The following is a 22,946-nucleotide window of genomic DNA, read 5'->3' as shown; positions in this document are numbered from 1 at the left end:
CACACACACACACACACACACACACACACACACACACACACACCAAAAGAAAAATGAAACTTGGCCACCAAACGCCTTTTTTAGTGTTTTATCCACAAATGAAGTCCTTTGTTTTGCCTTTTTTAAGCATACGTTTCATTCTTCACACCAGATTTTTTTTTTTTTAAACTGCAATCTAGATTTACAATATATACAATCTAGACGGTAAGGGACAATCAGTACATCTCGCAGATTTACCTATGTACAGTCTTTGGAGCAAGAATTCTTTTATAAAAAAAACTCTTAAAAAAAGTCTTTACAATAGAACCATGGTGTAATACATCAGTCATCTTCGGAGGAAACTGGGATTCTGAGATGGCTAGCATTCCAAAGACCAGTGAGCGTGACGGAGTTTAGAGTTGACACATACCGTACAGTAAATATTTCAATGTTCCGCCCCCAGGGGGTCAGGTCTGGACACGTAGGCATAACCTGTCTTGCTGAAGTTCGGGAACAGCTCCACCAGACCCAGGAAGGACCACACTGTGCCATCGCTCCTGTGGTACCTGGGTCTCAGAGAGCAGGGGCAGAAGTCGTCTCTCGTGATTTCCTTCCACACCTCCCTCTCCCCTTCCACACCTCCCTTCACCTAAAAAACCTGTGCAAATGCCAAACGCTTTGGAAACTCAGGGTAGGGGCCTGCACTTTCAGAGCAGGGGCACATGGGTTCCACCACTGCCGTCACCGCAAGGTACTGAGCAGCCATGGTGCCGGCCACCGAGACACCAGGGACAAGTCCAAAGAGGCAGCTGAGAAATCTCCCGCCCACCTTCAGAGCTCGACAAAGGGAGCTGGGGGGATCCCCTTCCTTGCCTGCCTGAGCATGGGATTCAGCAGCACTCTCCAGTATCCGCAGTGCATGTAGTGCAGGAATGAGAGTGGGGACGCTCTGCTGAGACCGCAAGCCCTGTGCCCATCCTCATACGTGTCCACACAGTGCCCACAGTGATGGAGGGGTACTGGCCCTGCAGAGGGCAGCTACAGCCATTGGGCTGCCGTAATCACTCCGCAGCCATTCCACAGTCAAGGGAGGGCTGAGCTGTTCTCCCCACCTAGCAATACCCAGTGTCCAGCCTGCTTCTCACCCTGGTCCCTGCATCAGCCCGAACCTACCCCTGCTTGTCCCCAGTACACCCAGTGCTCAGCCACCTCCTCTGCGTTGGCCCCTTGGACTGGGGCTCTCGGAGCAGGAGCCCGTAGGTGGGGTTCCCGAGGAGGCGGGGGCAGGACACACAATACACTGGGCATCCAGCACTGTGCCCATTGGACAGGCTGGGCTTCCTGGCTTCCCTCAGCGGGTGATAGCCAGCTGCTGTGAGTACTGAGAACCAAGCAGCCCTGGGACATGTATGTATACACACACACACACACACATATATATATATATATACACACACACACACACACACACACACACCCCTCTCCAGCAGGGACAGGGACACACAGACGCACACCCAGTAGGGATGGACACACACACATACACATACACACCCCTCCTGCAGGGGGCAGCAAGGATGGACACAACACACACACACACACACACGCTCATTCCCTAGCCATGCCCCCTAGTGGTACCAACCATGTTACACACGCCTGACTGTGCTACAAGGGAGAAGGGGTGCAGTGGTAGGAAGAGCTTTGGGCCCTAATCCAGCACTCGCTACGTCAACGGGAGTCCTTCAGTGGGGTCAGACACTTAGTGATGAAGTCAAAGCCCTACAGACACCCGGGGCACAAAGCTGCTACCCCAAGCCTGTGCCGCTATGCCGGATAAGAGGGGGCTGGGTTAGGGGGGAGTATCCCCGAAGGTCACTCCCCCTTCAGGCAAAGCAGAAGGATGATACAGTTTCAATCCCACTGCTCCTCAGCCCCCCACAGGGCAATTCAATGGAAACAACATTACACTCGTTCTGCAACAGACACCGACGCTTCTCAGATAAATAATCATTTAAATTAGTTCGTTAAATTAACCAGCATTGAGCCACAGCAGTGCCTGCTCAGGAGAGACTTTTCTGCTCTGTCCCACCCCCTTCAGGTCAGCACCTTGAAAAAGAACCTTTCCCCCCTATTTCCCCCACCCCAGTGAGAGATCTGGGCTTTAGCAGCATATATGTCCCCTGCCCCGCTTCAGGATCTAAAGGACCAGCTCCCAGGTGGTGTGCCCAGAGCCCGACGGCTGGGAATCTCAGCAGAGAGGAGACGGCTTGCAGGGCGGGCTATAGAGACTCACCTCCCGTCTGAGCCCTGAATGTTTAGGGCCAAGACACGTTGGCCGGGAGCAGGGTGCAGTCCGGCAGCTTGTGTAGTACCCAATGGGCGGTGGGTGTCATAGGCATGGGGAGGCTAAGCCTCCCCTAACCCAAGCCAGGGCCCTGCCCACGCTCTGCCCCATGGACGGGGCTTCACCTCTCCCCGAAGGCGGCGGGGGCTCAGCTCGAGCCGGTGGGCCAGGGTGGTTCGGCTGAGGCTCCTCCAGCTGCGGTTGGTGGGGGGGCACGCTTGGGCTCTGGTGGAGAAGGGGAGCAGGGGGAGGCCTCGGGCAGAAAGGGTGGGGCTGGGGGGGGGGAAGAAACGAAGGCAGCTGTGCTCTGTCAGTGAAGAATAATTTAACGCTCCCACCACTCTGCCTCCCTGCCCCATTCCCACTGGGAAGCAGCACTGGGGGGGAGGGGGGGGAGAGAAGAGGGGTCGGTCTAAAACCCCATCAGCATGATACCCCTTCCCCCCCACGACATAAATGTTTAAAAAAAGGACACCATTACAGCTTCCACCTACAGCAGCATTCCCATGTGCCGCACCCCCAGAGCCAGCCCCTCCGGCAGGGAGGAATGGGGGGGTGTCAAACCAGCCCCGCTGCCTCATTCAGACAGAAAGCAAACCGATCTGGCGAGAAGTTGACTATTCTTCCGCTGTCCAGGGTTCAGTTCAACAGTGCGGCAAACAGCCCCAGTCCCCTACGCGGACCGGGCAGACCAAAGAGATGGGTGCACCAGCAAGCCACGAGGGCCCATCCCACGGGGGCACCCTCTGCACCACCCTGAAGGCCGGCAAGTCAGCGTTGGCTTGGCCGCAAAGGGATCCTGCCACCCCACGACTGTAAGGATTTCAAATGCTCTGCTTCTGAATTTCAAATGCTCTGCTTCTGAGCCTTGACACGATGCGGCCGAAAGCCACGTCAGCCTGGCCGAGGGGGACTCCGCAGCCCTCTACCCTCTGTCTACCTTCTCCAGGACCAGCGCTGTCCCCAGCAGCCAGCCCCCACCACAAGCAAGGAGCCCATTCAGGGCCCTGCGGCGCAGCAGTGGTATCTCCGGCCCGGTGGATGTTGGGACGCGCTGGGTGACAGGCAGCCAAGGCGGAGGCCAAGGCAACGCAGGGAAATTCTAGTCCATGTCCCATCAGAAGTGCGTAAGGTTCTTGAGGACACCTAATTCAAGCATCCTTTTTATTGCTAATGCCTCGTGCGAGACATTGTGCTCCGACGCCTGCGAGACAGACAAAAGAGAGAGACAGACAAAAGAGAGCTCTTTAGGCCAGATGCCATGGCGACAAGCCCCCTGATAAAAGCCTAGCTAGACGGGAAAGGCTGTGAGTCCAGCTCCTCCCCACCCTGCCCTGTCGCGGTTCGCCCTTCGTGATGCTGGGGGGGGGGAGGGGGGAGTGGCCTGCAGCTTTAAAAGGGGACTGTCATTGTTTTAAGAATTGAATATTTAATGCCTACAACTGCCGAGATTCAACCTGGATTCATGCTGCACTTGTGTTTTAGATCAGTGGTTCACAACCTTTTTGGGCTCAGGACCCATTTGTAAATGTTTATGGCCTGTCGTGACCCAGTAAATAGTCTGGGGGTGGAGGCCCTGGGGTGGTTTTGGTTGAGTCCTGCCCAGCACTCACCTCACAGTGGCAGCTCCTGCACCTCCTGTGCTGTGGGGCTGGCTGGGCTTGGCTCTCCGCTCTGAGCGTTGCAACCTGTGGGGTCACAGCACTGCTCTGGTTTGGCCCCATCCCTCTGACTGGGCCAAATTTGTGTGAGTGGAGTTGTGACCTGGTTCAAGGGGTTGCAGTGCCACTCCCTCAAATTTGGCCTCCCTGGGCTCCCATCGTCATGACGGCTGGGCCAAACCTCAGTGGTGCTGGGACCCCAGATGTTGCAACACCTGGAACGGGGAGGTGAGACCAGCCAGCCCTATGGGACAGGAGCCGCGGGAGCTGCCACGTGACCCTTTGAAACGTTCTGGTGACCCAATTTTGGGTCCCGACCCATGGCTTGAGAAACCCTGCTTTAGATGACACCATCTCTCTGAGGAGGGACTCTCTTCATTAGGTATTTATTAATTGTATTGCAGTAGCACCTCAGCGCTCCAGTTGTGGACCTAGATCCCGGTGTGCAAGGTGCTGTACAGACAGAATGAAAAGATGGTCCTTGTCCCAAGGATATGGCAAGCTAAGCGTTCTGCTGTCTGTACAGGGCCTAACACATGGGGACCCTGATCCTTGCTTGCTGTTCCTAGACACTACCATAATACAGATAGTGCTACTACTTAGAGTATTTCCTAGGTATCCCCTGTACTTACTCTGGGGAATACTCCAAATGCCAAGGGAATGGAAGAGTTTTTATGGATCATCACGGTCATATGCAGCACTGCTCTCTAGTGGATGGAATGCATCAACGCTATTCATGGGTATGACCAAGGGTAGTGGCCATAGCATATGGAGGGGCGGTATAACCCCCCTAGTTCTACCGAATCCAGACAGCTTACCGCTAATACGTTAATAACACAATTCCCACTGGTGACGTTTGTAAAGCCCAGAGATTCGCACAGGAAAGGTGCTGTGTAACAGCAAAGCGTGATCACTACTAGAGGGGAAAGAGCGCACGGTCACTTACGGCCATTGACTTTAGTGTGATTTGCTCGTAGTAATGTATAGTCTGTTTCTTATTGGCAGAATCGGGGTATCCAAAGCCTGCGATATGTACCAGGTCACAGAAGTGCAATGCCAACGTGATGGCTAATAATCCCGTCGTTGGTTTCTAGAGGGAGAGACATGAAAGGGCTCAGGGTGATTAAAAAAACCCATACATGCTGGGTTCAGTTCAGAGTGGTTTTCTCCCCCCTTCTCTCTTTGGGGACAGGTCCTGTGTATAACACAGAGGCTTGGTATGCGTGATCATTAGAGCCCAGAGTGAACACTGGGTCCAGGCTGACCAATGACCATGGTGCCTTGTGATACATGGACGCAGTTCGTCACATACGCGTGACTTAGAATGAAGGTTCCCCACTTAGGAAGGGCAGCTGCTAGCTATAGGGCTGTCGCCATTACGAAGTGGGACTCTCGGTTTTGTCCGGCATATATCACCACCTGCCTTATGGGGTATAAAACAGCTGGACTAGACAAGAGGGGGAATACTGGGTCATGAACTCCAAGACACACATGGATTTTCCAAGTTGCTCCTTGAAAAATCTCCAGATGGGGAGAGCCCCTGTGACTGTGTCCCAGGTCATTAGGATCTGCCATAGATCAAGGCACTGAGAATGGATAGTTTAAGGAAAGCTTTATTGCCCATGACTGCAATGCAGGAGTATCCAAACATAGGGCGGGGGGGGAAGGATAGCTCAGTGGTTTGAGCATTGGCCTGCTAAACCCAGGGTTGTGAGTTCAATCCTTGAGGGGGCCATTTAGGGAACTGGGGTAAAAATCTGTCTGGGGATTGGTCCTGCTTTGAGCAGGGGGTTGGACTAGATGACCTCCTGAGGTCCCTTCCAATCCTGATATTCTATGATTCTATGAGCACTGCTTAAACTCCTGTCCCAGCATGCACTGGGCTCAGCGTGAATCTGGGACAAATTCTCTTCTTTGGTTGATCCAAAGTCCCAGTAAGGAACCTGGAGGGGTGATCCTTGGGACATTATACCCTCCCCTCCCAAAGTTGCTGGACAGAACGTTGAGGACAATGGAGACTCCTGCATGAAAATCCATTTATGGGAACAAGGAGAAAGTCATACAAACAGTTTCTCTGGACGTGGCAACACTACAGCCAAGTGCACACCTTCCTTCAAACGGCCAGCTGCTCTGGAAGGAGCTTCCACCCGGCTAAGCTGGTACGAGCCATGCTGAGCTGGTCTCAGCTGGAAATGATCTTCCCCCTAGCCAAGCTGGTCTGGGAATCTCTCTTTGCAGATCTTTTACTAAGTTACTTCTACCCTGACCTATAAGATTTCCATGCTTGGGACATTTCTCTCTGCTTGACATGGCTGGGAGGATGTGAGCCTTGATAGAAAGAGACCAGAGAACAGAAGAACAACTTATTGCCTCTTCAGCCAACTTCTGTTCCCTTCCAGGGAGAGGAAGATATTCCTCTCTGGACGTGGCAGCCCCCCATCCCCGAATGACGCTGTTCCATTTGGACATCTGCTCACTCCGATCCCCCACATCGCTAGATTTAGAGTCATTGTGGCTCTGCAGAGTTTTACTCATTCCTCAGTTATATGCTGTTCCATCCATAGAATTCCGCAACATCAACACGAGGTCAGTGTATGCCAAAGATTTGCTCCTGGGAAGCAGCTATTTCAAAAAGGACCTGGGGGCTGTGGGGAATAATCACTGAACACGAGCTCCCCATGTGATGCTGTGGCCCAAAGGCCTAATGCGATCTTTGGCTATATAAACAGGGGAATATTGAATAGGAGGGGTTCTATTACCTCTTTGTTTGGCACTGGTGCGACTGCTACTGGAATACTGGGTCCAGTTCTGGTGCCCACCGTTCAAGAAGGATGCTGATAAATTGGAGAGGGGTCAGAGAAGAGCCACGAGAAGGATTAAAGGATTAGAAAACCTGCCTTATAGTGATAGAGCCAAGCAGCTCAAACGATTTCATTTCTCAAAGATAAGGTTAAAAGGTGACTCGAGCCTGGTCTGTAACTACTTACATGGGAAATAGAAATTTGATAATAGCAGGCTCTCCTCTCTAGCAGCCAAAGGTCTCCAGTGGCTGGAAGTTGAAGTTAGACAAATGAAGGCTAGAAATAAGGCAGAGGTTTTTAACACTAAAGGTAATTAAGCATCGGAACAACTGTGGTGGAGTCTCCATCATGGTAAATTTTTAAATCAAGTTTGGATGTTTTTCTAGAAAATCTGCTGTAGTTCAAACAGGAATGAATTTAGGGCAGTTCTCTGGCCTCGCCTATGCAGGAGTCAGACTGGATGATCATAGTGGACTCTTCTAGCCTTACAATCTATGAAGCTATAACATTATTTGTGAAACAGTGACTGGCTCTGGGACATTTAAACCTCTGCACCTCAGTTTCTCGAGCTATAAACGAGGACCCCACCACATCTCTTGCAGGTCTGTGGGGGCATTCGCTAGTCAACCATTCCAAAGTGTTTTGAAGATGCAAAATGCTATGGTGTTACAGCGCCACTACAGAAAAGGATGAGAAGAGAATTCCACTCTGAACTCCGCAGACCTTCGTAACGTCCGCCAAACGTTATGGGTTTGTCTGATTTCTCACAAGTGATGGATAACAAGGAAATCTATTCAGCTATTTCTTGCATTATAGATGCACACAAAAAAAGGCCATCCACGAATACCTTTAAGCTTTAAAACAACAAAAGAAATCGGATAACTCAAAACCAGCTTTGTGTGCAGCGCGCATACACACACAATTTGACTGCACTGGCCAAACAAACAATAGAAGGATTCAGTGCAGAAAGATCTTCATCCTTGAGCAGAAGGCGCTTGCTAGCTTCTCCCTCCAGAAGAGCAGCTTCTCTGGTTTAGACTCGAGCCACAATCACTTCCCAACAGTGGCCAACTTTCCCCGCAACAAAGCAGTGTGAATATAATCTCAAGGATGCAGGGAAACAGAGGTGAGCGGGTGGCCAGCATCTCCCCACACCCGGGAGGCCCCGTACTGCGGGCAGATGGATCACCTAGCATTTTATCTACAAAGCACTGTAAGAATCACCCAAGTGGCCTTCATCTTGATCTCCTCCTGCTTGGAAAAGGGCAGTAATTTTCCAAATCATGTTGAACCAGCCCTGGGCTACTCAATAAGTCGATGGGGCATGAAGGGGAAAAGGGTGGGAGCAGTGCAGCTGAATGGCACCATGCCCCCTTAGCGAGTTCCAGTTGGGACTACCCTGTGATTTAGATCCGGGGCACCAGGAGTCTGTTTCGCTCTCTCTGCCCCCAGCACACCGGCTCCCTTACCTGTTTAATCTTCCGCGGTTGCTTCATGGAAAGATTAAGCAATTTAGCAGCAGTAATTTCCATAAAGTAAGGGTTCAGAATTCGCACTTGCTCAGGATTGGCATCCCAGATTAAAGGGGGCTGCTTCCAGAATCCCTTGCGAACCTGGAAAAGGACAACAGGAAAAGTCAGGGGCTGTTCTTTCCCCACTAGGCCTGCACCAGGCTTGCATCCAGCAGCGAGAGCAAAACAAGGCAGAGGAGAGGCCAGCCGTAGCCCCCTGCGACACTTACTCGCTTCTTGTCATTGAGGATCATCTCCAGCCATTGGAAATCCATGGGTTTAAACGGCACCAGCACCAGCAGAGTATCCGGGTTGTTTTCCCGTCTGGGGTCGAAGTGCGCGGACTCTGGGTAAAACAGGCGCATGGTGGTTTTGGAGCCCACATCTGCCTCGTACCCATGAACTGGCGCGTTGTTCAACCTGAGGGGAGGGAGCGCAAGATGAGGCAGGGGCTATTTCATACGGGTTCCATTTTCCCCATGACCTGTCCGATTAGCATCTCACTTCCCCTCCCCAGCGGAGACCCTTTCAGGGATTTGAGCCACCTGCTCGCCACACTTTGACGTGATAGATGTTAGGTTAGGGGATGTGGGGACAGGATCCTTCGGGAATGAACTCCCCCGGGAAGTAAGGCCCATCCCAGCGCCACCTCCCACTCTGGGTGCCAGGCGCATTGCTTTGACCCGCCTTCTCTAACAAACCCCGAGCAACGTGAGTGTACATTTCCACAAAACCATCCAAACCAAACCCCTCCCCTGCACACACACACACACACCTCTCCCTGGGACAGGATGAGAGAGCAAACACAGTACAAATGTTAGTCACGTGGCTTAATGCATAACTGCAAGGCAGGGTGGATAAAAATCAAGGATTTAAAAAAAAATCTGATTTTTTTTATTTAAATCAGAATTTTTTGATAAAACGCTTTTTGAGGAAAAAACCTATCTAAAGATAGTTTTAATTAAGATACATTATAGCTCAAAGATATCTAATCATGGAATAGGGATTATAAATTCTAATTCTATAGTATGAGACAATATATTCATGTAATGTTTAAGAAAAATTTTATAAATGAGTTCCAATAGTTCATGAATTAGGGACCCAATTTTATGGGGTTCCACAGGCTTCTGTATAGATTATTTGCGTTAATTTTTCTATCTACCCAATGGGACTCGGTATCTTCTAGACTGAGCACTATCAGAGATGCTTAGTTTTGTAGTTCTCAAACTGTGGATTTGTGTCTCCAGAGGCAACATGCTGGTTAACAGCAAAAAAATTTTTAAATAAATAATATTTAGAGGTGAGAAATAACAGACCTCAACTCTATTGTCCCTCTGCAAATTTGTGTACACAGAGTCAATCCCTTACCTCTCTCTAAAAGTGCAAAGTTCAATGAATAGAAGATTGTTGGGGGTGGAATAGATCTGGACAAGGAGAAGAAGTCTGGAGATAAATGTGAGAAGCGAGGGACATGCGCTTTTTTGTTAAAATATTATGTGTTTGTTGTTGAAGAAAAAAAATCCAGAATACTTAACGTTGTTGTTTTAGTTAAATAAAACAATTTTAAGTGTCTGTCTGGTGATGTTTTCCTCCTAATACAGCCTGGCAAGAAAATCCTCCAAATATTAATGATTAACCTGTTGAATTGGAGATAGTTCACCTCCCAATGACATCATAAATATCTGCTTCAATTACCTTTGGTAAATGAAATCACCAAACAATCATTCATTTTCTGATATAGCTGTAAAACTAATCTGAAAAGTTTTCAAAATAAATCCCTGTCTAAAAATGTATAGTGTGTCCCTTCTAAAAATGAAACCTATATCTAACTCTGAGTTGTGAAGAATATGTATTAGGGTTATAACAGGGGTTCTCAAACTGGGGGTCAGGAACCCTCAGGGGGTCGTGAGGGTATTACATGGGGGGGTCAAGAGCTGTCAGTCTCCACCCCAAACCCCACTTTGCCTCCAGCATTTATAATGGTGTTAAATATATAAAAAAGTGTTTTTAATTTAGAAGCGGGGGTCGCACTCCGAGGCTTGCTACGTGAAAGGGGTCACCAGTACAAACGTTTGAGAACCACTGGGTTATAACAACCAACAAGAATGCACTTTTATGTAGAAAACCATGATTAAATCGAGTCTTCCTGACTAGTGATTTAAATCAAACCCACCCTGCTGCAAGGTGCTCACGTACTACAGTGACGAGAGTGCCTGAATAGACTAGAATCTCCTGGTAGGACTAACCTGGATCTCCCACATCCCTTGTGTAAATCTGTGCATTTCCGTTCAAATCAGAGCTGAGGAACTGGCCTAAGGAGTCTGAGCACCTGCTTCTCGCTGGTGCTGGCAATTCCAGCTCCAGGAAAGCCCAAAGCATCCCCACTACGTGGGCTGCCTCAGGGACCCGAGAGTCTCAAAGGCAGCCCTGCTATGTCAGGGCTTCCGGGATGCCTGTCATGGAGCCAGGACCATGCGGGCTCTCTGGACTTCCAAGCTCTCTGTGTGGTGCCAAGAACCTGACACTCTTGCAAGCCCTGACGCTAACTCGAGCTTGGCTCCTAGATTCACAGCCTGGAGTCTGGAAATCCTGGGGTCTCTCAGTGTCACTGCCATCAAGCTGATAGCCTGGAGGTCCTGGAACAGGCTTCCCCATATGAGCTTCCCAGGGACCCCGGATTTCCAGGCTAGGCAAAGGGTAGCCCCAGGGCCAGGGACCCCAGAGCTCTCAGACTCCCGGGCCACATTTCCATGTTTCTGTTCAGGATTTCCTGTTCACCAGCAATTCTGTCTTGGCCAGCGCTCGTCCGTGCTAGCCCTGCTCTGTGGCTCTGCCTCCTTTCATGCACGCCAAAGCTAAGTCAAAGGAAAAGGGAACGATACGAGGCTCACATGCCTCAACACGAAAAGAATGCATTCCATTAACGTAGCATGGATCCCAGAGTGTTTATCTCAGCTGGTCCCCAGGTATCTGTGAACATTCTCCGCTGTGTCCAAACTGATGTGATGGGTCCTTAGGGGGAGGAAGACCAACCCTCACTGTACTGAATCTCCATAGTGCCTTACCTGATCACCACGTCGTATTTGTTGATTGCTTCCCCCATGGAGCTGTTTCGGAGCCGGTGTCCGTTCCCCACCACTGCACATCTTCGGCACTTCATGCTGCAAAAGAAAACAATCTCAACCAAACGCTCTCACCATCCTTTTCACCTCCAGGGGATTCTCTCCCCCCTTTACATTGAACAATTTAGTTCTTTACACATTTTTAGAAGCAACAAAAACAGCCTCGACTCCTTGGCGCCCTCTAGGGTTGAGCTTCCTGCTGCCCCAGGGGGTGAAGTTTTGCACGTAATGGCTTTGCGATGCAGGAGGTCAGACAAGATGGTAATGGATCCTTCTGCTTTGAGATCTATGAATCTGAAAGCACTGCATTTTTACCAGTGGATTCCAGAGGAAATGCAGGTGTGAATTCTCATTGCTGCTTTCCCTTGACCTAGTCAGTAGGGTCATCTCTCTGATGTAGACACTTGCCCCCTCCCACTCACTAGGAACCAAACTGAAATCTCAAACCCACTTATAGGCTCATAGACTTTAAGGTCAGAAGGGACCATTATGATCATCTAGTCTGACCTCCTGCACAACGCAGGCCACAGAATCTCACCCACCCACTCCTGTAACAAACCCCTGACCTATGTCTGAGTTATTGAAGTCCTCAAATTGTGGTTTAAAGACCTCAAGGTGCAGAGAATCCTCCAGCAAGTGACCCATGCCCCACGCTGCAGAGGAAGGTGAAAAACCTTCAGGGCCTCTGCCAATCTGCCCTGGAGGAAAATTCCTTCCCGACCCCAAATATGGCTATCAGCTAAACCCTGAGCATGTGGGCAAGACTCACCAGCCAGCACCCAGGAAAGAATTCTCTGTAGTAACTCAGATCCCACCCCATCTAACATCTCATCTCAGACCATTGGGCAAATTTACCTGCTAATAATCAAAGATCAATTAATTGCCAAAATTAGGCTATCCCATCATACCATCCCCTCCATAAACTTATCAAGCTTAGTCTTGAAGCCAGATATGTCTTTTGCCCCCACTACTCCCCTTGGAAGGCTATTCCAGAACTTCACTCCTCTGATGGTTAGAAACCTTCGTCTAATTTCAAGTCTAAACTTCCTAGTGTCCAGTTTATATCCATTTGTTCTTGTGTCCACATTGGTACTAAGCTTAAATAATTCCTCTCCCTCCCTGATATTTATCCCTCTGATATATCTATAAAGAACAATCATATCTCCCTTCAGCCTTCTTTTGGTTAGGCTAAACAAGCCAAGCTCTTTGAGTCTCCTTTCATATGACAGGTTTTCCATTCCTCGGATCATCCTAGTAGCCCTTCTCTGTACCTGTTCCAGTTTGAATTCAACCTTCTTAAACATGGGAGACCAGAACTGCACACAGTATTCCAGATGAGGTCTCACCAGTGCCTTGTATAACGGTACTAACACTTCCTTATCTTTACTGGAAATACCTCACCTGATGCATCTGAAGACCACATTAGCTTTTTTAACCGCCATATCACATTGGCGGCTCATAGTCATCCTGTGATCAACCAATACTCCGAGGTCCTTCTCCTCCTCTATTACTTCCAACTGATGTGTCCCCAATTTATAACCAAAATTCTTGTTATTAATCCCTAAATGCATGACCTTGCACTTTTCACTATTAAATTTCATCCTATTACCCTATTACTCATTTCACACAGACCCCTGAATAGCAATGGGGCCCCAGTCACTACCAACACAGCTAGATTCCAACTGGAGACCCAGAGACAAGAGATACCCTTTATCGGCACATTAGACTGCAAACAACACATGTTAACACCCAAATAAGGTGGCAGGTGCATATAATAAGCCCCCTGCTCAGTGGACAGCAGGGATTGAATTTGAGACCTTCATCACTAAAAGCAAGAGCCTTTACCGCTTGAGCTACAGGAGTAACTCCTCTAAATTGGCACAGAAGTAGACTCTTATCCTCTGAGGTGAACTACACTCTCAGCATGGGTTACATATTGTTCAGCAGCAAAGGCACTGGGCTGAGATTCAGGAGATCTGGATTCTGTTCCCTACTGTGACACAGACTCTGTGTGTGATCCTGGGTAAGTCTCCATCTCTCTGTGCCCTAGTTTTCTCATGTGTGAGCTGGGGATGCCACCCCAGCAGCACAGGGAGGTTGTGAGGTCCAAAGAAGGTCTCGAGCCTGTCAGACGGGTGATACTATAGAAGTGCAGAGGCAGCATCCTTCCACAGGCCTCGGGCACCATTGCGACAGTTATGGCAGGTGAAAATAAGGTGCCCAGCTGCCTGATGAAGAAGAGACACCTGCTGGTGCCAGAAGCTGCGGTGGAATGGAGCGTCCATGTGATAAACCAGCCCTGCAATTGGACCACGGTCAGAAAGATCTCTAGGCAACTGGAAGCTGCTTCACCCAGTCAACCCACTTCTTCCACCAGTTCAAGCCACTTCAGAGAGAGGACTCCGTGGCAGCAGCTTGTCCGAGCCAGTCTCTCCCCTTCCACTGCTGCCTCCAGCTTCCTGGAGAGCTGCTAGAGGCAAACGCCAAGAGGCCGGATTTCAGCCCAGAGCCTATAGATAGTGCACTGAAAGGCAGGCAAACGCAGGGGCTGAGCCTGTCAGCACACTGCACCTCCCCTAGCAAACCACAAACAGCCCTGTATTGCGTGAACAGCCTCACGCTCCAGCTCGCCAGGGTGCGACAGGGAGGTGGCTGCTGCTGCTCTGAAGCCGGCAGTGTGGCCTAGCGACTCCAACACCCCACTGGGTCGCAGGGATCCTTGGTTCTATTCCCAGCTCAGCTGCTGGGTGACCTTGGGCAAGTCATGTCGCTCTGTGCCTCAGTTTCCCTATCTGCACAATGATGCTAATGATACTGACCTCCTTTGTGGAGCTCATGGAGATCTACAGAAGAGACGAGCTAGGCATTAGTGTTTTATTGCATCAGGGACAGGCCTTTAACTAGCCCAGCGACGGCCTCTGCAGCATGTTCCATAAGCCCTGGCTTGACCCCAGGTTTGGTTTTTCCTTCTGTCCTAGCGACAGCAGCCTATGCCCGTACAGTCCAGCTACTGGAGACGACAGCCACACGAGGAAGGGTCTGGTTACATTATTCAGCCCTGCACGGGAGTTTTGTTGGGCTTCCTGAGATCTGGTTCTTGTTCCTGATTCTAGGTGGGCTGGGTCAGTGAATCCTGTTTCTTTGCTCTGCTACAACGGTACCCCAAATCTGCTGTGGGTGTAGGAAGGGGGGGGTCACTCGCCCTGTATTTCTGACCCACGCCTCACATGGTCCGTGCTTGACTAGCTCAGACAAGCAGACAGACCAGAACGAGAGAGAGCCAGTGCTCGGCTGTCAGACAGAATCACGGGCACAGCAAACTGACACTGCAGCTCGTTACCGGCCTGCCAAAAATCAACGGCTCGTTTTGCCGTATGTCCCCAGAGAAAGGCCAGCAATTTACTCCATTTTAGTGCAAACAAACAGCCAGGCCGCTGACTGGGGCTGCAGCACCATGACATCATGTCCTGGAGCACGTCTGTCAACACGGGGCTGGGTTACAGACTGCAAGTCTGCCAGGGGCTGGGAAATCCAATCCTGCCACTGGCTGCAGGAAGGCAGCACACTGGGGGCGGGGGTGGGGGGGGGGGGGGGGCTCATCCAACCAAATCCCTTGTGCACATCAGAAATCTGCCCATCAGCCTGGCATGCAGTTTGCCCACCTCGGTTCACAAGGGGCCCAAGGACTGGAACAGCAGGGGGGCTGCAGGGCAGGACTGAGGGGCGTCAGCAGAGACCCACGGACTGGCAAGGCAGGGGGGCTGAGCCACATGGAGAAACAGACTCTGTCCACCCCTCCCTCTCTCTCATCTCACAGTTTACAAGGGGGGAGAGGAAGCAGCAGGAGAGTGGGTGGCTGCGGGACAATGCCAGGGAGGGGAGGAGAGATGGGGCAGGGCTACAGATGGGGGAGACATCTGGGCGAAGCCCCACATACACACCAAGGGAAGGAGAATGGGGCAGTTCATGGATGATAGTGATCAAGAGGTCACTGGTGGGGTTTGGCGATGCACTCCCAACACACACAGAAGGCCAGGGTCTCTGACAGTCAAACACCCCAGCACGTGCATTCACGCGCCAGAGGTGGTTGTGAAAGGGCGCAGCTCCTCAGGTGGGCAGGGCAGCCTACGTAGGAGATGGAAAACTCCGACTTCAAAACCCCCTCCAAGGGTTAAATGAAGCCCGGCGTCAGGCAGTGGCAACATCCGTGCCATGTGCTGGCGGTCCACCAGATCTACGGCAAGACGGTGGGGAGACAGGGGGCATGTGCTTAGTTCAAGCGGGGAGATGCCCTCTCACTGCGGTGTACGTCAGGGACACCGACTGATACGCTGAGTCTCTGGTGCAAGGGGACTAAATCTGTGCAAGCAGTTTCTTCCTTTTGGCAAGTTCCCAAAGGGCAGTAGTAGATGTCGGTTCTAAGGAGAGGTGAGAGCGACTTGTATGCTTCTCCGCCAGGAACTACGGATGGGAGGACATCTCAGTCCTAGGGTAGGAGTTCACCCACCTGGCTGCTGGATTTTCGGGCAGCCAACACCTGAGCTGTCCTCCAGAGGGTTGGGGACTGGCGGTCAATTTAGGATGAATGAAAAGAACCTGATGACGATGGCAGGGGGAGAGAGGGTGGTAGGAAAGAGACTCCCAGGAAAGAGGAGGAAGAGATGGGTTGTACCCAAGAAGATGGTAAACATGTGGACCTTCGCGCTGCCTCAGACAGACACAGTTTGTGGATGTTTGCATGACAACCCAACCCCAGCTGATGGGGGAAGAAGACTCCATTATCTCTTCATTTTGATCCAGAGCCTGGTCAGATGATTTATCAACATCCACGAGGGGACCAAGAAGCAGAACGAGACACATATAGGTCAATATAAATGGACTTCAGCCTCCTTGGCATTCAGGCCAAGAGCTTCCTGTGTTCACTCGGAGAGGGGGCTCTGCTGGGTTTAAACCCAATTTTTGGGTCATTAAAACCTTTGCTAGGGATCTTCTCATCCAGCATGGGTACAGGCTGGCAGTGACTGAATGGCTCCAAATGCGACCTGAACCCCAGTGACCTACATGAAGTGACTCTGAAAACTCAGGGCCCTTGCCAAATCCCATGCCTCACAGTTGGCTCTAACTGGCCCAGCAGAGAAGCCAAGGGCCGGATGGGCTGTGGGGCCTGAACCCATCACAAGGGCACACTGGTATTACACAACACACGGGGGCAGAGGGGAGCTAGCCCTGCGCCTGACTGGTGGATAGATGGACTTGAGTCTCCAGAGCTCTCAGTCCAGCCCCTTCCACAGCTCTGTGACGATCATTCACCTGACAATGGTAGCACGTGCAATCAGATGCGCTGGGAGGAAATAGGGTGACCAGACAGCAAGTGTGAAAAATCAAGACAGAGGGTGGGGGGTAATTGGCGCCTATATAAGATTAAGCCCCAAATATCAGGACTGTCCCTATAAAATCGGGACAGCTGGTCACCCTAGGATTAGGTGCATTGCGTTAGATGCATTGAAATTACCTTTGGATGCTTTCGGGCACCGAGTAGCTGGTGATCGCTAACACTCGGAGGAGAATGTCTTCTGCAAAGGAATGCAAGGGGGCAGTTAGTGAGGTCAGTCCTCCCCAGAAGCCATGAGATCCCCATGTCAGGCACAAGACCCCAGGCTACCCCCAAGCACCACATGGAAACCAGAGAGGGAATTCTTCTCTTGAAGGGCTGTTTCCCTGGGATCATCCCCTTTCCCACCATCAAAGGCTCCACCCCCATCCTCCCTCTGGCCAAAGGCAATTGGGCCTGGCCACCTTCCAAACCCAGGCCCCTCTGCCATGTGCTGACTGGCCGGGCTGGGGAGGTCAGGTAGAGAGAGGGGTCAGTGCAAGTAGCAAAGATGCTCTGAGCTCTGACCAGGTCTTTCCCAGTGGACGGACCCTACAGCACATCCATGCCGGAGCGTCCTCCTAGAGGCTGCGGCAGCCACGCGAGACAGAGAACGAGCCGTGTAGCAGGAAGGAAAGCGTGTAGTAACTTAACAAGCCCTGGGGCTGGCGGGGGAGACAGAGGCGGCCACGTACTTATTGATCAGGCAACGGTTGGAATAAACAACATGCACTTAGGTGCCTCGAAGCAGGAGCACTGAGCAAGACTGGGTAGAGCCTTCCTCAGCAGCTGTCCTGTTAACCAGTCCTCTCTGTGTCAGCACTCCCCAGCCCTAGGGCTGCTCCCAAATGCACTCGGTGCAGAGCCTTGCTTCCTTGGGCACCCTTGTCTGTCTGCCTCCATCTGTTGTTTCTTGTCTTAGACTTAGATTGTGCGTGTTTTGGGGCAGTTTGCACAGTACCCGGCAGAACGGGGTGTTAGGCCGTGACTGGGGCTCCTAAGTGCTACAAATAAATAATGACAGTAACAACAGACGACTCTCACGCTCTCCAGAGGAGCCTGCATCTGCACCAGCAGATCTCCTACCCACTATTAACACATAGCGCTGCCCAGAGCTTCCCCCAGCACCTATACACCTCCCAGCTGCAATGGGGTTCACCACACACGTCAACACCCATGGGGCAGGCGGGCAAGGAGGAGCTGGGAGCAACCGGCCACCATCTGCCAGTGAACATGAAGTCTCACGCATCTCCACCATTGGACCCCTCCCTGCCATCCACACCCCTGAAGTGAACTGCTCCTTCCAGGACTGAGGACTTGGGTAGATGTTCAGGAGAGCTGGCAGGTTCTCAAGGGGACAATATTGAATGCACAACTGCAAACTATAATGGGAAGAGACCAATATGGCTCCATCAGGAGCCCTTTGATGACCTGAAAATCAGAAAAGAATCCTACAAAAAGAGGAAACATGGCCGAATTGCTAAGGAAAAGTGCAAAAGAACAGCACAGGCATGTAGGGACAAAATCAGAAAGGCTAAAGCACAAAATGAGTATTACCTAGCCAGGGACATGAAAGGCAATAAGAAGATGTTCTTAAAATACATTAGGAGCAAAAGAAAGACAGCGGCAAGCATAGGTCCTCTACTTGGCAGGGAAGGAGAGCTAATAACTGATGACATGAAGAAGGCTGAGGTGTTGAATGCCCATTTTGCTTCAGTCTTCACTAAAAAGGTTAATAGTGACTAGACACTCAAAACAATTTATATTCACAAGAGGGAAGGAATGCAAGCCAAAATAGGGAAAGAACAGGTTAAGGACTATTTCGATAAGTTAGATGTATCCAAGTCAGCAGGGCCTGATGAAATTCATCCTAGGTACTTAAGGAATGAGCTGAAGCAATCTTGGAACCATTAGTAATTATCTTCAAGAATCCATGGAGGATGGGTGAGTCCCAGAAGGCTGGAGAAGAATAAACATAGTTCCTATTTTTAAAAAGGGGAACCAGGAGAACATGGGGAACCACAGACCGGACAGACTAACTTCAATATCTGAAAAATACTGGAACAAATGATTAAACAATCAATTTGTAAGCACCTAGAGGATAAGAGGATAAGAGGGAATAGCCAGCATGGATCTGTCAAGAACAAATCATGCCAAACCAACTTGATTTCCTTCTTTGAAAGAGTTTCTGGCCTAATGAATGGGGGAAGCAGTAGATGTGTTAGATCTTGATTTTAGTAAGGCTTTTGACACAGTCCCACATGACATTCTCATAAGCAAACTAGGGAAATGTGGTCTAGATGAAATTACTGTAAGGTGGGTGCACAACTGGTTGCAAGACGGTACTCAGAGAGTTGTTATCCATGGTTCACTGTCCAACTGGGAGGGTGTATCTAGCAGGGTCCCGCAGGGGTCAGTCCTGGGTCTGGTATTATTCTTTTAATGACTTGGCTAATGGAGTAGAGAGTATGCTTATAAAATTTGCAGATGACACCAAGCTGGGAGGGGTTGCAAGCACTTTGGAGAACAGGATTAGAATTCAAAACAACCCTGACAAACTGGAGAACTGGTCTGAATTCAACAGGATGAAATTCAGTGCAAACAAGTGCAAAGTACTTCACTTGGGAAGAAAAAATCAAATGCACAACTACAAACATGGGAAATAACTGGCTAGGTGATCATACTGCTGAAAAGGGCTATAGTGGATCACAAATTGAATATGAGTCAACAATGTGATGCAGTTGCAAAAAAAAGGCTAACAACATTCTGGGGTATGTTAACAGAAGTGTTGTACGTAAGACACGGAAGGTAACTGTCTCACTCTAGTCGGCACTGGTGAGGCCTCAGCTGCAATGCTGAGTCCAAATCCGGGTGCCACACTAGGAGTGAAGTGGACAAACTGGAGAGAGTCCAGAGGAGAACAAAAAGTATGATTAAAGGATTAGAAAACCTGACCGATGAGGAAAAGCTAAAAATCTGGGCATGTTTGGTCTTGAGAAAAGACGACTGAGAGGGGACCTGATAACAGAGTTCAACCATGTTAACAGCTGTTACAAAGAGGACGGTGATCAATTGTTGTCCTAGCTTCAGTGGACATGGAAAAAGTAGTAATGGGCTTAATCTGTCGCAAGGGAGATTTAGGTTAGATAATAGGAAAATCTTTCTAACTCTAAGGCCAGTTAGGCTCTGGGATAGACACCCAAAGAAGGTTGTGGAATCCCCATCATTGAAGGTTTTTAAAACCAGGTTCGACAAACCCCTGTCAGGGATGGTGTAGCTTTACTTGGTTCTGCCACAACACAGGGGCTGGACTTGATGACCTCTCGAGGTCCCTTCCAGCCCCATGTTTCTATGATCCTATCTGTCCCTGCCGGAGGAGAGCTCACCAGCTGCCAAAAGCCAGGAGGAGGGGGAGGGAGAGGACTGCTGCCATCTTTCAGCAGCAGGAGCTAGGGGATAAAAGAGACCCACATCTGCTGTGGCTTGGGCACAGAGAGGGACACACTGCACACAGGAACCGGTAGGGTATACGCAACCAAAAGCAATCACTATTACTTCAGCGTTGCCAGACTTTGCTGTTTATGAACGATGTTAAGGCTACTACAGCTTGGGATAGGCATCTTTTTACTGTTTTTAAACTCAATAAAATAGTCTTTATTCTCCTTTTTAAAAAGAGACTCAGTCATCCAGTTAGGGATCAGAAACAGTATCATGTGACTCTGACAACCAATCACGCATCATGGGCAACAAGTTGTTGCTAACCGTTTGCGAACACCCGACTGGCTGAAAGTTTTTCTCACAACCTGGTCAAGCAACCACAAACACCTTTGTAAGAATTCATCTGTTTGTGGGTAATTCCCTAACCGAAAACAGGGATCAGCTGACGAGAAGTTATTCGCCACATGCCCATGGAAGGACAATGCAAACAATAAGCAAGTCCAGGGCAGAGCCAAGAGGCCACGGGAGAGAGCAGATCAAGCCACATTGGTTAGATTGCAAGTAAGAAATAGGAGGCGGCTGGAGATACAGAAAAAGCAGGTGCAAAGGAGAATATATTTCCTTTATTGTGTGCCATGCTGCAATTAACCAAACCCCAGGGATTGGTGTTGCAGAGCAGAGAAAGCAGGTTTGCTTACCGCTTCCTTTAGTCCCATATGGCAGCTCATACGGCGATCGGTTCTTCACCCAAAAGTAATCATTTAGGTGTAAAAACATTGGATGATCCCGTGTGTAACTGCAAGGAACACAGAGCCCGATTAGCCAGAGGGACGTGCAAACCTGAACTGAACTGGCATCTTCAGCTGACTTCACCGTCTATTCTCTGCCCTTTCCCTCATCCCCAGAGTCTGCAGTGCCAATCCTCCCCCAGCTCCCACATGCCACCCGTCCCCTGGGAGCAAAGAGCAGCCCCGCAAAGGCCCAGCTCCTGCTTGGGACAGTTACTCACTTTCCTATGAGCAGCGTGGCTTTCTTTTCCATCTCTCCTCGGGGACACGTCATTCGGACATCTTGCACGGGGAAAGAAAAACTGTAAGGCAAACAGCAGAGATGGTGATTTCCCCAGCCTGGGCCCCACTCGCATGACGAGCCGTCCTTTCCACGTCTGGTGAGCAGGCGCGAGTCCAAGTGGGAGCAGAGCATGTCACTGCCAGACTGTAACTGAGGGCTTGGGTCCCATGTCACCTCCAGGCCATGTGCCACTAGCAGAGCTTATTGCAGAGGAGTCATGGCAGAGCCTGAGGGAATCTCAAAGTCGGTAAAAGCTCCCCTCTCTCGACTGACTGCTATATGCTTAAATACTAGGCTCTTAAGCCCACCCTAGAGAGAGAGCAGCATGCAGAGACCAGAGATGTCACTCGCGTCTTCAGCTCTAGGAACAAGCACCAAAGAAAACTGCCTAACATCTTTTTTAGACTGCTTATCCTCTGCACTTCTCTTTTAACCCTTCAGGTGCGTCGTCAAGTAGAGAAAAAGGTACATTCTTATATCCTGTGAACTAACCCCGCCATCTAACTCGACCTGCGAACATGCATTTAAAACTACAAACAGCCTTCTCTGGGATTTTACCTCACGTAAGTTACCAAGTATTAGCTAACATGGTAAGAATGCACCTCTTAGTGAAAACAAGGCTTAGACGCTCACTCACCATGATCTACGGCAAAGATTTTGCAAGCTCATTCCAAATTCACCTTGGACAAGCACTGAGCTGTCCCCCAAAAATCATGATAGTCTTGGGCAGGGGAACCCCCAATGCATTGTTATGCAATGTCATCACAACAAGACGGCACTTACAGGCATCCTTCACCTGTTGTGAGGCTGCATTATAATCGTGTTTATCCTGTAGGATGAACTGAGGAGGTGAATCTCACCAGCCAATCCAGACTAGATAGACCTCCCTCTTATCTGGCCAGAAGCGGTGTCATTTAGCTATCCCTGCTTCCAGCTCCACACGGTTCCTGAGATCGAGAGCATGTCCCTTCCATGCACTGTGTCTTAGGCTACGTCCTCACTACGGGGGGGGGGGGGGGGTCGTCGATTTAAGATATGCAAATTCAGCTACGCGAATAGCGTAGCTGAATTCGACATATCGGAGCCGACTTATCCCGCTGTGAGGACGGCGGCAAATCGACCTCCACGGCTCCCCCGTTGACGGCGCTTACGCCTACCTCCGCTGGTGGAGTACAAGCGTTGATTCGGGGATCGATTGTCGCGTCCCGACAAGATGCGATAATTCGATCCCCGAGAGATCGATTTCTACCCGCCAATTCAGGCGGATAGTGTAGACGTAGCCTTAGTCTCAGAGCGGGGCAGCCCAAAACCATCAGGAAAGGGCAGAAGAGAAAAGGGACTTGCCCCAACTAAAACTTTAAAAAAGACACTCACAGATGTATGTACCTTTCTTCGCGGGATATATAGTACCATGCCATCACCAGAAAGAACGCCAGCCCTAAGATCATCTTCCATCCTATGAGAGACAGAGAACATGCTATAATGCTAGGACCATGGAGCTGTGACCACACAACATGCAGACCTCCCATCAGCTCCATACATGGACCTTGGTTTACAACCTTTTAGCCGGATCTCAATTCACAGGCGAAGCCCTGTGTCAAAGCCAATTTGACTTCATTTTTTGAATAAGGTTTCATGGGGCAGTTTGTCA

The 22,946-nt window shown here is 50.1% G+C and overlaps 1 protein-coding gene across 5 annotated transcripts in view; it reads right to left on the bottom strand.

Moving 5' to 3' along the window:
• Window positions 1-74: 74 nt before the first annotated feature.
• The window catches only part of ST3GAL4 (ST3 beta-galactoside alpha-2,3-sialyltransferase 4), a 154,999-nt gene continuing 132,127 nt past the window's right edge, over window positions 75-22,946 (bottom strand). For 4 of the 5 annotated variants that reach the window (XM_034754768.1, XM_034754767.1, XM_034754770.1 and 1 more), the window contains 9 exons: window positions 22,670-22,751; window positions 21,234-21,314; window positions 20,923-21,020; window positions 16,928-16,988; window positions 11,359-11,454; window positions 8,524-8,713; window positions 8,252-8,395; window positions 4,928-5,071; window positions 75-3,524 (listed from right to left, as the gene is read on the bottom strand). In XM_034754768.1, the coding sequence (XP_034610659.1) occupies window positions 3,438-3,524; window positions 4,928-5,071; window positions 8,252-8,395; window positions 8,524-8,713; window positions 11,359-11,454; window positions 16,928-16,988; window positions 20,923-21,020; window positions 21,234-21,314; window positions 22,670-22,751 (983 nt within the window). In that variant the 3' untranslated portion in view covers window positions 75-3,437. The remainder of the gene's footprint in view (window positions 3,525-4,927; window positions 5,072-8,251; window positions 8,396-8,523; window positions 8,714-11,358; window positions 11,455-16,927; window positions 16,989-20,922; window positions 21,021-21,233; window positions 21,315-22,669; window positions 22,752-22,946) is intronic. The other variant, XM_034754769.1, reaches the window with a different exon arrangement.

The sequence above is a fragment of the Trachemys scripta genome, chromosome 21, assembly GCF_013100865.1.
Source record: "Trachemys scripta elegans isolate TJP31775 chromosome 21, CAS_Tse_1.0, whole genome shotgun sequence".
In the NCBI taxonomy this organism is placed as follows: domain Eukaryota; kingdom Metazoa; phylum Chordata; order Testudines; family Emydidae; genus Trachemys; species Trachemys scripta.
This window is presented reverse-complemented; position numbering and strand designations above follow the sequence as displayed.